The sequence below is a fragment of the Morone saxatilis genome, unplaced genomic scaffold, assembly GCF_004916995.1.
Source record: "Morone saxatilis isolate NCDOM2014 unplaced genomic scaffold, NCSU_SB_2.0 Contig11, whole genome shotgun sequence".
NCBI classification, from domain to species: Eukaryota; Metazoa; Chordata; class Actinopteri; family Moronidae; genus Morone; species Morone saxatilis.
Window position 1 is genome coordinate 21399314 of NW_023339663.1, and position 15002 is coordinate 21414315.

Consider the following 15002-nt stretch of genomic DNA (forward strand, 5'->3'; position numbering starts at 1 on the left):
GTTCACCATGGTACTTATAGCTGCCTAAAAGCCTTCGGTGCGCGGAGTGAAAAAGTCTCTAATGACATTTTTAAAATTGTCATGATGTTGGCCCTGAAAAGGGTGGTGGGGTGTGGTAGTGAGGGACTTCACAAAACTTTGACTTCTTTTTTTGGCTTAAAGAAAACCAAAAAAATGTAATTTTTACTCAGTATTTACTGATTGAAGGTTGACTATTTCATCAGTACAGATCAGGTGTACTCTAGCATTAACACCCTTTGCAGCTAACACCTTGCAGCTATAGGAAACTGCAGCTTTAAGACCATTCTGCCCTAGCACAGCCAGCTGGTGGTTGCTCTTGCTTAAGACAAACGAGGTGACAGTATGGTGAAGCTGGACAGCTGGAAGCTCGACTCAAATTTGATGTCAATGAAAAACCGATCTTCAAGGTGATAGCGCACACATAAGCAAGCAAGACAGCAACCTCTTGGAAGTCTGTGTAGCTGCAGCGTGAGAACTAAAGCAGTCTAAGGTGCCGGCAAGCAACTCGTGACTTGTTTGACATAGGAGTGACAGCAATGCTCAAGCTGTTTGGGACTGAAACAGTCTGGCAGGGTGTCATGGATGTACGCTGGAGTGATTAACCGTATGCCGCGAGTGGCGCAGCTGTTGTCCCAGTGTTTACAACCCGTATATCCACAATCCACACAGATCCGGGTCCCGCCACGGCTGACAGGACTGTGATTATTCACATGCTGCGCCTGTCTTTTCTTTCTACCCGCAACCAGGAGGCTGATAGGGATCCAAACTGGCAGACACGCGCTAACGAGACACGTTCTGCCTCGCTTTTAGAGAATGTAGAACCCTTTTGCGGGTTGGTTTTGGTGCGACCGTTGGCTGTGCTTGTGGTCCGGGGGAAATTCTTCCATAGAATCGGAGGAAGTGGCTAGCTTCTACCTGAAGAGTTTACAAACTCCGTTTCAGTTGGAGTTGAATCGAAATCCTTTACTCAGGCAGGCATGCGAGGAAGACGCCCAGCAGGCCATAGAATGTTTCCTCTCGCCTATGATTCATCTCGGCGAGGCGGTACATCGGAAAATTAGGTGAACACGCCTTGTCTCCTGTCTGTTTTTATTTTAGCTAATGTCAAAGTTCCATGGGTCTGCTCCTCGGCCTTGGTGCTCCTCTTTGACTTGGACGCTGGTCTGACCCCAACGCTGCGTGAGTGTAGGACATTTCATGCCAATGAAAACACGAAGACCGCCTCTAAACTCAGCCGTCCATAGCATCTACTACACACTGTTATTTAAGTTTTTGTTTTTTTTTTTTCCTTTTTGTTTTCGGGGGGGGGGGGGGGGCATCCATTTACACGCGCCCCTGGAAATGGTCGAAAGGTAACAGCGCGCCGCAGTACTGCTGCAGTGAAGAACTGCCAATAGGCAAGTATCATGCGTGGTCCAGGCCGCCCCAAGAAGACAGTGATATGGACCATAACAGGGAATGTGGACAGGGAGGATGTTTTAATTATGAAAAACAAGGTGCCAAGGGTTTGATAAGGATTTGTGCATGCGGGTAGACAGGGAATAATTCTCACACAACCATTAACATGAAACTCTTGTCTTGCTGGCTGGAAGGGTAGGTGCGCATACTGCAAAATATTTTGGCCTGGGGAAGGGGGTGTTTGCAGTGTGTCCCGTCTCACTTGATGAAAAGGCATTAATTGTTGAGTGTACTGGTGACTGTATATCAGTAATAATGTAACTGAGTGAGGTGCAAATCAACCCTGATGTTGTAAAGAAGTTTTATTGTAGGCTATATTTTTCAAAGATATAAATATGTTCCTCAAAGTTACAAAAGTGGAACAAAGCTGACAATTGGGAGATCGCCTAAAAAGCTGCGCAAGCGTTAAGAATGTGAGGATAAGTTTGGAGAGAGATTATGTTTCTGGCCAATCAGCCTGCTGCCTGTGGCTCACTCGGTGATCCCCTCTGTCCCTCCATTCATCTTTCATCTTTCTTATGTTCCTTCTTTGAATAACTTATAACTGAAATGGAGGTGTATATCAAGTGATTGTTAGAAGAAGTGACCGTTGATGCCTGTTTGAGTTAGACTGACATAAGGACATAAATGTCAATCTTTGTGTTTGTGTCTGTCTGCAGTTAAATGTGAGAGACGTCTACATTTTTGCCAGTATTTCCACCATATATCATCTCAATGAAGCCCAAAATATGGGCTTGAAACTGGCATGTTCTAAACAAAATGTCTTTCAAAATAACAAAAAGGTTTCAAAGTGCACCTTATTTTCTTTTCAGTTTCTATCATTGTCTGTCAATACTAACCCCAACTGTAAATTGATTGACTATTCAAACTACTACTATTGCTACGAGTGGTATACTTGGCAATGGGCATACTGGGACAAATCCTAGTGGGCTGCTGCATCAGTGGGTCGGTATAACCAAGTTTTTAGCAGCCTTCCAGCCCTGTCTGTCTGTTTACCAGCCCTCCCCCCAGGGCTGGTCCTGGGCAGAATTTCTTTTACACCCCTGATTGTTATACTACTGCTGCTGCTGCTTTCATAGGTCAGTAGCTCTCAACAACAATACAGTCAACTTTAACTTTATGCTTCACTATACACAGTATCTGATGTAAACAGAGTTGGACAACCCAGACAATTTGTTTATATTAAGCTATGATGTTTTTATGTATTAACGTGTTTACAGCAGTTTTTAGTGCCTGTTCACTGCTATTGTAAGAATTATGTGAGGTATTGTTGTTGTAATAAATCAACTTTAATCACAGTAAAAAAATTCATACAGTATTATATATAGAGTATTATTTGTAATCAGTAATCAAAATGGGATAGCCATGTAGCTACTGCGTTCTGCATCTTTTCTTTTTCTTTTTTTTTCCAGGGTAGACTTGCTTGTGCTTATCTGCTTACTGCTTTGGCCTGTAGACAAACTGGCAGTGTGAAGTGTCAGGGTGAGGGATTTACTGCAGGATTGGGCTGAGCCGGTTCCTGTAGCGTTGTATTCTCCTCTGCCAGAGTGATTCTCCCCTTTTTCCAGTATGGTTTAACTACGTATATTCTCCAACCCGCCACACACACATAAACGGGCGCACATTTGCCGCGCTCTGACAAACTGCAATCACGTTAGACCTTCGACAGAAAGACACCATGTTGTTAATGAAAACTCTACTGAGTCATTAAAATGGATCACCGTGGCCTGGCTGTACACACATGCACACCTTTTCTTTCCTTGCATGTGGCCAGCGTGACCCGAGAGAACTCCTAGGTCTAATCCGAGTGCTATCTCTGGGAAGCAGACAGACTGAGGAGCCCCGTAGCGTGGCACTACCATCTTTTTCTGGTCATTACCGGCGCTAGGCCTCTCAACATGGATAGAAGCAATGAAGGAGAACCTCAATAAATGATCAGTGTGCTCTGCCAGCACCAACGCATGCTGCATCTGCTGCCTCCGTGTTGCTGGAAGACAGAGTTCCCATCTTGCTCCCTCACTGATTGTACAACCCATAACCTCTCCAGCATAATAGTATAAACCTTCCAAATTTGCCATACAGCAGGTGGATCAGTCTGCCCAGTCTAATGACCTAAATTTGGCTAAGGAAGTGGTTGATTTCCCAGGCTTCAAGGACCGCAGAAGCCCACCTCTTCTAAAGCCCCAAAGGGATAAATGAGGCCCATTATGCGGTGAAGTTTGTAATGATGCTTTTGATTAGTGAGTTGTCAGGAGGTATTGGCCCTACGCTCATCACAGTGTTGTTTAGCACTTTAAGGCCTCCATAAAGATGAGTGTTTTTTGAGAAAAGATGAAAAAGCAGGGGGCATGTGCCTAATGAAGTCTCAGGCTTATAGCCCCTCTCATGACAGGATAATTACACCAAATGCTTCCAGCGAACACTTCAAAGGACACTTCATCCCTGTGCCAACACCAAGCAACACATCTCACCAATCAAGATGGCCTGACCTAAATCAGGTCCCCCTTGGCTTGTCTGTAATGTCCCCCGCCCACAGACCAATGGACCTATGCAGAGTCAATCGCATCGGAATCACAACCCAACTCGAGTAACTGACAAGTACAACAAGCATACAGGCATTTGTCTTTCTGCCGAAACAGTTCAACAGTATCTAAAAGTATGTCACATGTAGTGCTAATGAAGAGAGGAAACAGTAGTAAGGTGTGTGCTGAACTTTGGAAACATGTTAACAGATGTCATCTGAGTCTCACCATCAGTTGCACACTTTCCCACAGTTCACAAACTTTGTGTCTTTGTGTGTGTTTGTTAAAAGGGATTCTGAAGCAGAGCTGTGAAAATGTACAGCTATATTAAAGCGATAGTACACACAAAATCTATCTTTATTTTGGCAGGGAGCGAGTATGAAACACTCAAGCTGGTAATGTGGCTGTAAGTAAGTTTGTGTTTGCTCTGAGAAGGCTATGGTCAGGTTGAAACCGCAGGTGTTAAATGGGTTCCAGTGAAGTTTTCACAGCAGGAAGAAAGCATCAAAATGCCAAGGGAAAATTCTGAATTGACACATAGAGCATAATTAATTACTCTGCTGCCCATCCATGCACTCAGCATGTTCTAAACACTCATATTTTTCACAAAACATGTCTGAATACTCTGCTTCTGTCTCATGCTTCACACCCAACCTTGTAGAGATTACAAGCAGGCATGTGCTGTGCCCCGTCAGTCAAAGCACCTACCTCCTGCTTCACAAATCTGCCCTGAGCTTTCACGTAATGTGGCCCAAGCTTTCAAGCCACCAGCGCTATGCAGACATTCATGCATGTTGCTCACATACAGCTGGGTAATATTAAGTATGTAACAAGAAATTCAAAATACTCTATGGTGAATAAGATGTCTGGAAGAGATTGCACACGTTTATGAGTCACTGGACAATTTTTCTAGTGAATCCAGTAAATATGTTCCTCCAGGGCCAAGTCGGGAATGATAAATTAGCTTCTGGGGGATAAGATAAACCATATCAGCACAATGTGAGTGGCTTGGATGCTCCCCTCTTCACGTCTTGAGGAGAATTAAATTGAGGGTAAACCAGCATGGGGTACAGAGTAAGAAGGAACTGCAAAACCGCAGGAGCCAACTGCATTAAAACAATATTTGCGAACGTTTTACTTACGAAGCCAGCATGCCACGCTATTGTGATAATTACTGAGACTTCCTAAATGGCATAAACCGCTTCCAGCGCTGGAAGTACTGCACAGGGACAGGCTGGAAATCTATTGTGACATGTTGAGAAAGAAATAACACTTAGATGTGTTTGAATGGCTCCACTGAACACATTTGAGTTTTTCCCGTGAAAACAGGAAAGCCATGCTAGACGCTGGATGCTGCATAATTAACAAACAAGCACGGCAAACTTCTCTCAGTCTAGTCTGAAAATGACTCCGGGAAGAACGGGTGGCACACGAACAGATGGAGAGAGGCCACTTGAACACAGCGTAATGAAGCGATCCACAGAAAATTCACTCATACAGCGGGCATTTCAAATGAACCCAGTGAGGGTGTTATGTCTCATTTATTTTGGTAACTCACACCTGATGTATTTTTTACATATGTACAGAGCTGTTTTTATTCGCCGATAAATACTAGAATATGTAAGACGGCACAAAAACATGATATCCACATCATTAGAAACATGTTAAAGATGCACTTTTACATGATTTACGTGACAGCAAACAAAAATCTTCTCGTACAGAAAGCCATCAGTGCACATCAAAACAAGCTATTCCTTTTAAACATCTGTTTAAGGATCAACAGAGTGATAAAAACATGTGGTAAGTATTCCCCTCCTCATCAGAGGCAATTTTGACCTCAGCCTGTGTTTTTCATCATTACATTAAACATTAGTAGTGGAATAACTTATTCCAGTGCTAATGTTCCAGTACATTTTCAATTAGCATTAACAGAGGACAGGCGCTCACTTGGGGGAAAAGAAACAGGTACCCACTCACGATAAATAAATCATGATACCAGGTGGAGCTGAATATTGGAGAGAAGGACTCTTGTAATGATAGTGGACAGTACGGAATCTATTTCTCAAATCAGCACTCCACCAGAGAAGAGAGTTTTTACATTACTGACCATCACTCTGTGTTAGATTACCCTTGCCTGTCTTTTCCATCATTGGGCCTTTCTGTCACAGACAAGGCTCCAAGTGCCCTCTTTCACTCTGACCCTCAATTACCCGGCACAATCATTTCAGACAGGTGTTGAGGTACAGTAATAAACCCTCGCCTGATGCTGCCGAGGCAGCCTCTCTTTTAAAGCACCTCTGAGAGCTCTGAAATGACTGAACTCAGTGTTGATCAGGTGCTGTGACCACAGTTGACTCGTGGCTGCCGGCTGATAGTATACAATGAAAAAGAGAAAAAAAAAAGTTTTACAATACCACTTATTGCTCTGTATAGACTGTATAAACAAAATCAGACGTGCTCAGTATTGGCTAGGCAATCCTGCCTAAAAAAATAATGTTTGCTATGATTTGTGTGCTAATCATTCACACACAGAATCCTAGATATTGCTATATTCATCATTATAGTTTTTAGTAGCTTCCACTAGACACCATTTACAGTAAAGAAAATAAGTTAAGTTGTCAGCGGAGGCATTGAGAGAAAATTAAAGACTAAAGATAAACTCAAATCCCCAGCACTCATATCCACACTTATACTATACATTACTGCTTAACTGTGTTGCAAATGGAGTCTTTTCAGTCACAAGGATATGCCATCGCTGCATCATAAAAATTGTAGAGTGATAGTGTCATAAAGTCCATGGGGGATACACATCCTAACTCCAGAGGTTTATCACAGCATCAAGCTGCATATCCAGATTTTTAAGAAAACAAAACAAAGAAGATGTCAAAAGCACTTAGCTATATTTACTATTAACTAGCATTTAATTACAGACCTACATTTTAGGTATTGTAAGGTACGGTAACAGTTGTTTGGAGGATATCAGGCAGTTTAAACATGTGACTCTGTATTGTCCACCTACGTAATCAGCCAGAATAATTTGATGTGCACAGGACAATTAAGTGTTCGTACAGTAAACATGAGCTGGTTATTGCATAGGAAACTGGCACTGAACTCTGTTCACTCACACAATGTTTGGTAAATTTTCTACTTTTAAAATGACCTGTTATTTCATAGTTTGGTATCTTCTTCAGCGATGTACAGATATGATTGTGTTCCACTTTCATTGTAAAGTCACATAATCACTTTTGCCTTCTATCTTTGACTCTTGTAGATTTTCAGAATTCATTTTCTATTTTAAACACATTGTGCGCATTGTTAATGACTGGTTCCTGATGTGTTCATTCATCCTTTGTGCTAAAGCAATCTGCTCCTTCAATTCACTCCATAGCTCCTTCATCACACATTCTCTGACTGGAAGAAAAAGCAGGGACTAGTGTTCATTGTTGCTGCATAGAGCATGTGCTGCATTGTGACCTAGAAAGATTCAGCAGAACCCTTCGAGCTGAGACACTTATCAAGCTAAATTAGCCTACATACCGCAGGCAGGGGTCAGGCTAACTAGCGGTGGAAGCTGGCACAGCTTACCGTTAACACTTGGGAATGCATTTTAAAATGGAAAATAAGCAGGGTCATGATCCACTGCAGAGAAACAGCAACATTCAGGTGATTTTGAACCAGAAACTTTATTTTTACAGCACTGTTTAGCTTTCCTTTAACATATCACAGCAGAGTGTTTCTGTTTGAAATACAAATCTAAATGAGAATTATTTAAAATGACTATCTGCTTATTGCAATAACGTCTAACCAACAACTGTATTGGTGTCATGGAAAGCTTGTGAAATACATTTGACAGATTCTTAACTCTGTGATTAAATTAAGTCCCTTGCTCAAGTTGTGTAACCAAGTAAACAAAGCTATTCAGCCTCCTCTGGGTCTGAGAAACGTCGTACATTAACAACTCCATGAGTAAAAAGTCGGCAAATCACACAGCAAACACGTTGAGTAATTCAAGGATTAGAGGATTCATACAGCCCAATTCCCTCCGGGCAGGCTGCCAAGAGAGAAGCACGGTCCAGGTACTCATGAGCTGTACGATGCCACAACTGGCAGATCTGCAGAGAAGCTCATTGACAGACGAGCCAATGCCATGCATGCAGACGTGTACAGCCAGATTCAAATGCAGGCAATAAATAATAAAGAAAATACCTCTAAGAAAAAGGATTCAGTAGCTATATAAAATGCAGTAGTGAGGATAATAGCAGCATCTAATCACCCATCATACTCTCCTTCTGTTGAATTTGAGGCCAGTGATGTAAGTCAGTGTTCTTATTTTTGATTCAAGGATTTGGTAAGCACATTTATATGAGATTCAAATCATCATATTGAGATATTTGCGCAAGATGCTAAAGCTCATGGATGTCCCTCGCCATGTTTGCAGTGGAGATCACCTGAGCTTTCGATGAGCATCAGCACAATGTCAGTATTCCGTCCCTGTTTGCATTTACATCCTTAGTCTCATCATTTATTCTTTTAAAGTTGGACAGATAGTAAAGAAGGATTTTAGTTCTACATGCAGAGTTAAGATTTTGAGCTGTTGATACAACCGTACTCATTTGTAGTCGTACAAGCCAGAAAGAAGCAAAAACACTGAAAATAATTATAGAGGCAGGAAAAAAAGGGATCATGTTCCACAAATCTCAGGGTAAAAATACACTTTCTCTGCTATTCAGCTGCAATTATGTTGCAAACTCACATGCGCAAAACTTTTTGGAGTTCAAACCACTAGGCTTAATTGCTGAATGGTTCAGGGAAATGTATCATTTACATGCTGCGTGAATGCTGAGTGTTTTCATTTTACAATAGGTTGTTGTTGAGAGCAGAACATGCTGATTGAAGGTGCTAAAATGTCAAGTATAGAGGGCTTGGATTTTAGGTGTTGTCAGCAAACCAGTGTGATTTCAGCTGAAGTGCTTTCTATTCATCAAACACTTAACGCTGTGGCGGTTGATGATAGAAACATGGAGATTAATTTTGAGGTAATAATGAATTAAATTCTTTCAGGTGATCCATGCAGTATAGGTGAGATTTTGAGTTTATTTTGTTTGATGTGGACAATACAAAAGCACTGGAATTAAAATATACATCAGTGCACAAGCGTTGCAAGCACTGGGTTAAGTGTTTGCACTGTAAAGCTGTATGTTTGTGTAGGTTCATCTCATTCTTCCAGGTAGCTACAATACAACATCAAGGCCAAATGAATCAGCCACATGACTTGGGATGTACCACTTTCTCCAGAGGAGGCTTTTTCAGTTCTTCTCGCTTTCCTTTAATGCCACAAACTCATTCCAGTTGATATTTAATTTTGTCTTGATGTAGAATATAGCTAATTTACAACACCTGTCCACAGGAGGCCTTGGTGTAAATAAAAACAATTTTAAAAACCACGAACAAACAATTAAGGATTTATGTATGGAAAGTAGTGTAATGGCAAGCTGTAAAGGCAAACACAGATCTAACAGCAGCTGTGAATAAATCTTAGCTTTTGTTAAACCTGCCTGTTGGGGGTAAATCAGTGGGATGTAAAGCATCTGGAAATTTCATGCAATGTAGTATCAGTTAAGCTTTCACAGTGATTCATAGTAAAGTTTCTTCCACACTTTTGTGAACTTTTGTCATGAGAGTGAGTCCATTTATTTTTAAGGCTATGTATGTGTAAAGGTTAGATCATGAACATTTTGCACTTATTATGCTTCCAACAGTACCAAAATTTGAGTTATAATCAACCCCCTGTGTACATGAAAGGGACCTAGTGGAGATGTCTGATCAACAAACAAAAGTTATGTTTACATTAGGTGTTACTCACCAAAACACGCCGTGTGCATCCTTGAGGTCTAACAAACTTGTTGAGTTTACATCCATGTTTAGCAGCTTGCAGTCTTTTTATTCTCTACCTTTGCTGGCGCATTGCAGCATATTTTGGCATATTGCCGCCACCTGTTGATCAGTGGAGTAGTGTGCTACCATTCATAGGACTGTATAGCCCTTCACAAGATAAACAAAACAGGGACCCACTCATCGATAAACAGCTCCATCGCACTACAAGAGGTCTAAGACTCTACAGGGAATCCTTAAGCAATGCAGTGGTGGTGAAAAGAGCCCTTCGATTTGTTGCGCCGCCTATGATGTTGTCGTGTAAAAATCCTCAATCAGGAATCCATGTGCCATGTACTGTGTTCTACTAATGCAACCCAAACCACTTCAGATGGTCTCAGATTCAACTGCTCAATCTTTACCTGCCTCAAAATGTTTTCACATTGCCAAACACTGATGTGAATTTTACCTGGATTACAAATATAATAATAATTTTTTTGTTGTTTGTTTGTCAGCTGCTGCACTGTTATTGTCAAATGTGGACACTAAAATCACTTTATCCGACACTTGGAGGTGGAATCAAGACTAAAAGTCTGCAGCCACACTCGCAGAACTGTGTGGCTGTGCTTTGAGCTAATTGCTAATAACAGCATGCTAACGAGCTTACAATGACAAAGCCAACATGCTAATGTTTCACAGGTGTAATATTTACCCTGTTCACCATCCTAGTTTAGTGCATTTTCTAATTGGCACTAAACACAAAATGAGTATGAGGGTAAAAAGGGATCACCAAAGTCAGTTATCCTCTGGGTAACATGGCAATCCATCCAAAAGTTTTTGAGATGTTCAGTCTGGAACAAAGAGGTGGACCAACTTTACAGCCATGTGTGGCTTAAAATGAATACATAAGAATATTTGGATCTAAATGAAATATTTTTCTATGGCGCTGAGGGCTAAGATCTCCTTCCCTACAATATCTGATCAATTCCCTCTCTCGTGCTCTCTCTTTTCTATTTCAGGTGGTGGGTCAGATCGATAAACTAACATCCGACTTTGACTTTGACCTGGAGCCAGATGACTGGACGGTGGCCACAGCCAGCAGCACGTCCAGCAGTGAGCGGGGTCTGGGAGAGGCCTTCAGGCTGGACTTCCTCAATGCAGATGTGCTTTCTGATAGCTGGGAGTTCTGCAGCTATCTGGAGGCGGCTGGCGCTGCTGCCGCCCGCAGACCTGGTGAGCAACCAGGAGATCCACGACAGGATCTGGGCCGCGGGACCATCCCCACCCAGACACAGACCCCCACCACTGCCTCGGTCTACTCCCAGATGAACGGTGGGCTGCCTATCCCTAATGGGCCCCGCATTATTACTCCAGATTCATCCAGCGAGGAGGCCAGCAGCTCCACGCACAGCCACAAGACTTCCCGTACCTCTGGCACAAGAGAAAGAGTCCGCTTCAGTGACAAAATTCTGTACCACGCGTTATGCTGTGACGATGACGAGGAGGAGGAGGAGCAAGAGGAATTACAGGAGGACAAGAGTGGCTGTGCTACACCGGATAGCGATAGTGAACCCAGTCTCCTGACAAGCTCAGTCACCCCCAAACGTTCTTCCTCTGAGCACTCACTCCTCCATAACTGTCTGGACCCTTCGTATGTCTCCTCGCCAATGAAGGGGACGACGGGAGCTCACACACTACCCAGGAAAGGTCTCTTAAATCCTGGCTGCCGCAAAAAACTGTTACGAAATAGCAGCACACAAACTGTCTCTGACAAGAGCACCCAAACTGTACTGCCCTATATTCCAACCAAACAGAAAACAAAGGACCACTGAGAAAGCCCTAAGTTTATCATAAATTTCATGAAGAGGACTGTGCATTATTTAATATTAAATACATAGCTCATAGATTAATACACAAATAAATTAATTACTAAATAAATAAATGATATATGGGAAATCACTCGACTACCTAAAGTTATTCTGAGGCTCAGGGAAAACAAGATGAAATGAAGCAAAGGAGATCATTAAGATGAAAGATACTGGTGGACCAAAAGGTTAGTGCCTGTTCTACTGTTAAAAGAAACACTGAATGGATTCCGTATGTGTAGTCATTTCAAACAATGACAGAGATTATAAAAGCAATCATTTTTACTCGAACATTTGAAGTGTTCAAAATTGGAAGTATGAAGAGGCCCTTTCCCCTCATGTCATACAATAGTTTAAGTCACAAAAAAAGAGAAAAGAAAATGCTTGTTCCTATAATGTGGATACAAAACGCTGCACATTCTGTACTCTGAATCTGTATAAACATTGTCTTTTTTATGTTCCAGTTATTTCAAATGTCAAGGGGATTGTTGCTTTCAGCAGGGTAATGTATCTAGATGCACATGTCAAGCCTCTTCCTCTCTTTGATGTCAACAAACAACTTTGAGCGTGGAGCCAGAAAACAACACTATTTACCTGCCCTTGATTTTCTAAATCATGTCAGTGTGATTCCTTCTTGGTCTGCTGCAAAAGCTGAACGAGTGGCAGGCAGGGAAAAAAAATATATAAAATAATTTGAGAATGTGCGGTCCACTAAAGTGACATTTCCAATTTTTTTTCTCTTCGTTCATGCCTGACTGTGACGTCATTAAACCTAGGATCCCAGCTAAAAAGCAGTCTATAAAAAAGTGCTAAAGGTTTTGTCTCTCCATTCAGTCGCCCAGTGGGGAATTGAACTCGGTAGAGCAGCATTTTATTCACAGGGCTAACGCCAATAGCCATTCCTGATCAATATGTTAGAGGGAGGTTGCAGCGAGAGGTCTCTCTGCTGAGCCTGCATGGCACTCTCCTGGGATCTGTGAACAAAAACTCACAGTCAGACCTATTTACTTACACTGAGTGGAACAAAAATTAGAACTGCGGCCCTAAAGAACTGACATTTCAAAAAATGTGCGTCCAGGAGTGAGAGCTGGTGGTGGAAAGAGAGAGTGTTCCTGTTCAAAGATTTTTTTTACAGAGCAATAATCTACCCCGGGGAACGGCTTTGTGAGCCTGCTCCCCTGGTCCTCTCACCCGTACTTTCCTAATGTTGTGTTTTCCAGTTCAAAAAAAAAAAAAGAGAAAAAAAAGTAAAGTAAAATGTCATAGTCTTAAAGAGGAAAATCCTTGCTGACTCCTGTGAAGCTAACCTTTGTGCCTCTGATCACCTAATGTGGACTACCTTCCGCAGTAGGCAGAGATGGTCATAGAATCTTATTTATTCACATACTGTAGAAAGAAACTTTACTTACTCTATTACTTCATATATTTAATGCTTCCATGTAAAATATATATATACAGTACATGCGAGCATGCTATCTTGTTTTTACCTCAAAATCACAGGCTTTTTGTGGTTGAAACTACTTCTTATGTGATTGTTTTTCCATCAACAAGTCAATTTATCATTAGCATATTTTACTAAATTCATGTAAATTAAGACAGTTTTAGTCTGCAGGAATGTTCTCCATCTACAACTGGTCAAAGCAATATATTGGAATCAACAAACAAACTAGACTAATAAAGTCAAAATGAAAATCTCATTCTACTGTAAGCCAGATAAATCTCCTTGCGATGCACATAGTGGTGAAGATTTTACAATTTTGGCAAATTCTCAAAAGCAATAATTGTAAATGTGGCTCAAAATAACCATGGACCCTATTCAACAAATTTCATACTAATTCTGTTGACAATTACCTAAGTCATTTTCCAGTGCCTGGTAGTGATTTTCTGCTTTGATGATGGCTTGGGATGCGTCCAGTCTTCTACAACTGGTCACTGCAACACTGTTGATCATTAGGTGCTCTGGAGAAACACATCCATAACAGCCCACCTCTTTGTTTTTGCTTGTGTGTTCATGTATAACAGTTATTGCATAGTCCGCTGCTTAAGGGAATTACAGCTGTGCTGTTTAGGCAGCATCAAGCCTCAAGAGCCCAATATAAGGAAGGCAGAGTGAGCACTTTAACACTAGGCAGCTTGGTGGAAGACGCACAAGCATCAATTAGCCAGAAGCTGATGTGCTATACATGCATATATCAGAAGTAATTTGGTGATTTTTTTCCTCCAGTTTTGTAACGTTTTCATTTCGTCTTGCTCTGGCTCAGTTAATCCCAAGTACCTGTGAAGAAAGAGCCACTGAAAAGAGATCAATGGCTCACTCCCCAAAGCATTGGCTGCCATTTCCCTGCTAGATTGGGGACCAACAGGTCATCACAGCCATTAGCATAAACAAACAAAGCTATGCCGCCACACAGGCAAAGCATCAATTACAGGAAAACAAACTAAGCCCTTATTGTGATGCCTATACACCCGCCAGACATTATAATGCGAGGGGGATTTTTTTCCCCCTCTCCTTTCCAGTCTAAAGATTTTATAAGTCATATCTGCGATGAAATCACCTCTTCAAATATAGAGCGGTTTGGCACTGGCGCAGAATACATTATCATTGGGGACAGATTTGAGATATTTGGACAAAACATTAGCAACGTCTCTTTTGCCAACAGGCTCATTATTCATCTCTAATAGGGCAGAGCTTTGTCCTCAGTTCTCTGTAGGACAAGGATGGGAGGCATCCAAAGGTTATGAAAACCTGAGCACACCGATGCCAAATCATCTGCCCACCAGGAAGATCATTTTGTGATGTCACTGAATACAAAACAGATGTGTGTTTGTGTACGTGTGCATATGTGAGTGTCTCTTGTCTGTATGTTCACTGCCTTTGTGCCTGCACACTGTGTCAGGAGATAAGTGATATTTTCTGAATTATATATTGCCTCATGTCTAATTTCATATTTCACTGTCACAGCAATTAATGGAGATCAATACAAATAGACGCAGCACATCCCCCTGGAAGTAATTTGGCCAGACTTGTCCATAAGACAAGATTAAACAAAATCTCTTTGAGAAGGCGGCAAAGTAAGTCATGCCATCTGTGTTTTGACATCAGCAGTGGGCATGTATTAGTTCACATCCCTGATCAATCCTCTAATCACTGCCAGTGGGACACTCTCTGCTGAGTGACTGACAAATTGTGTAGTGAAAAAAAAAAAACACTTTAAAAAAGGTGATTATGGCACTAAAACACAGAAACATACGCCCCCAACCCCTT

General features: G+C 41.7%; 1 protein-coding gene across 2 annotated transcripts in view; it reads left to right on the forward strand.

Moving 5' to 3' along the window:
- insyn1 (inhibitory synaptic factor 1) overlaps window positions 1–14662 on the forward strand; it is a 51237-nt gene extending 36575 nt beyond the window's left edge. For both annotated transcript variants that reach the window (XM_035652553.1, XM_035652554.1), the window contains exon 3: window positions 10892–14662. In XM_035652553.1, the coding sequence (XP_035508446.1) occupies window positions 10892–11704 (813 nt within the window). In that variant the 3' untranslated portion in view covers window positions 11705–14662. The remainder of the gene's footprint in view (window positions 1–10891) is intronic.
- The last annotated feature ends 340 nt before the right edge of the window (window positions 14663–15002 follow it).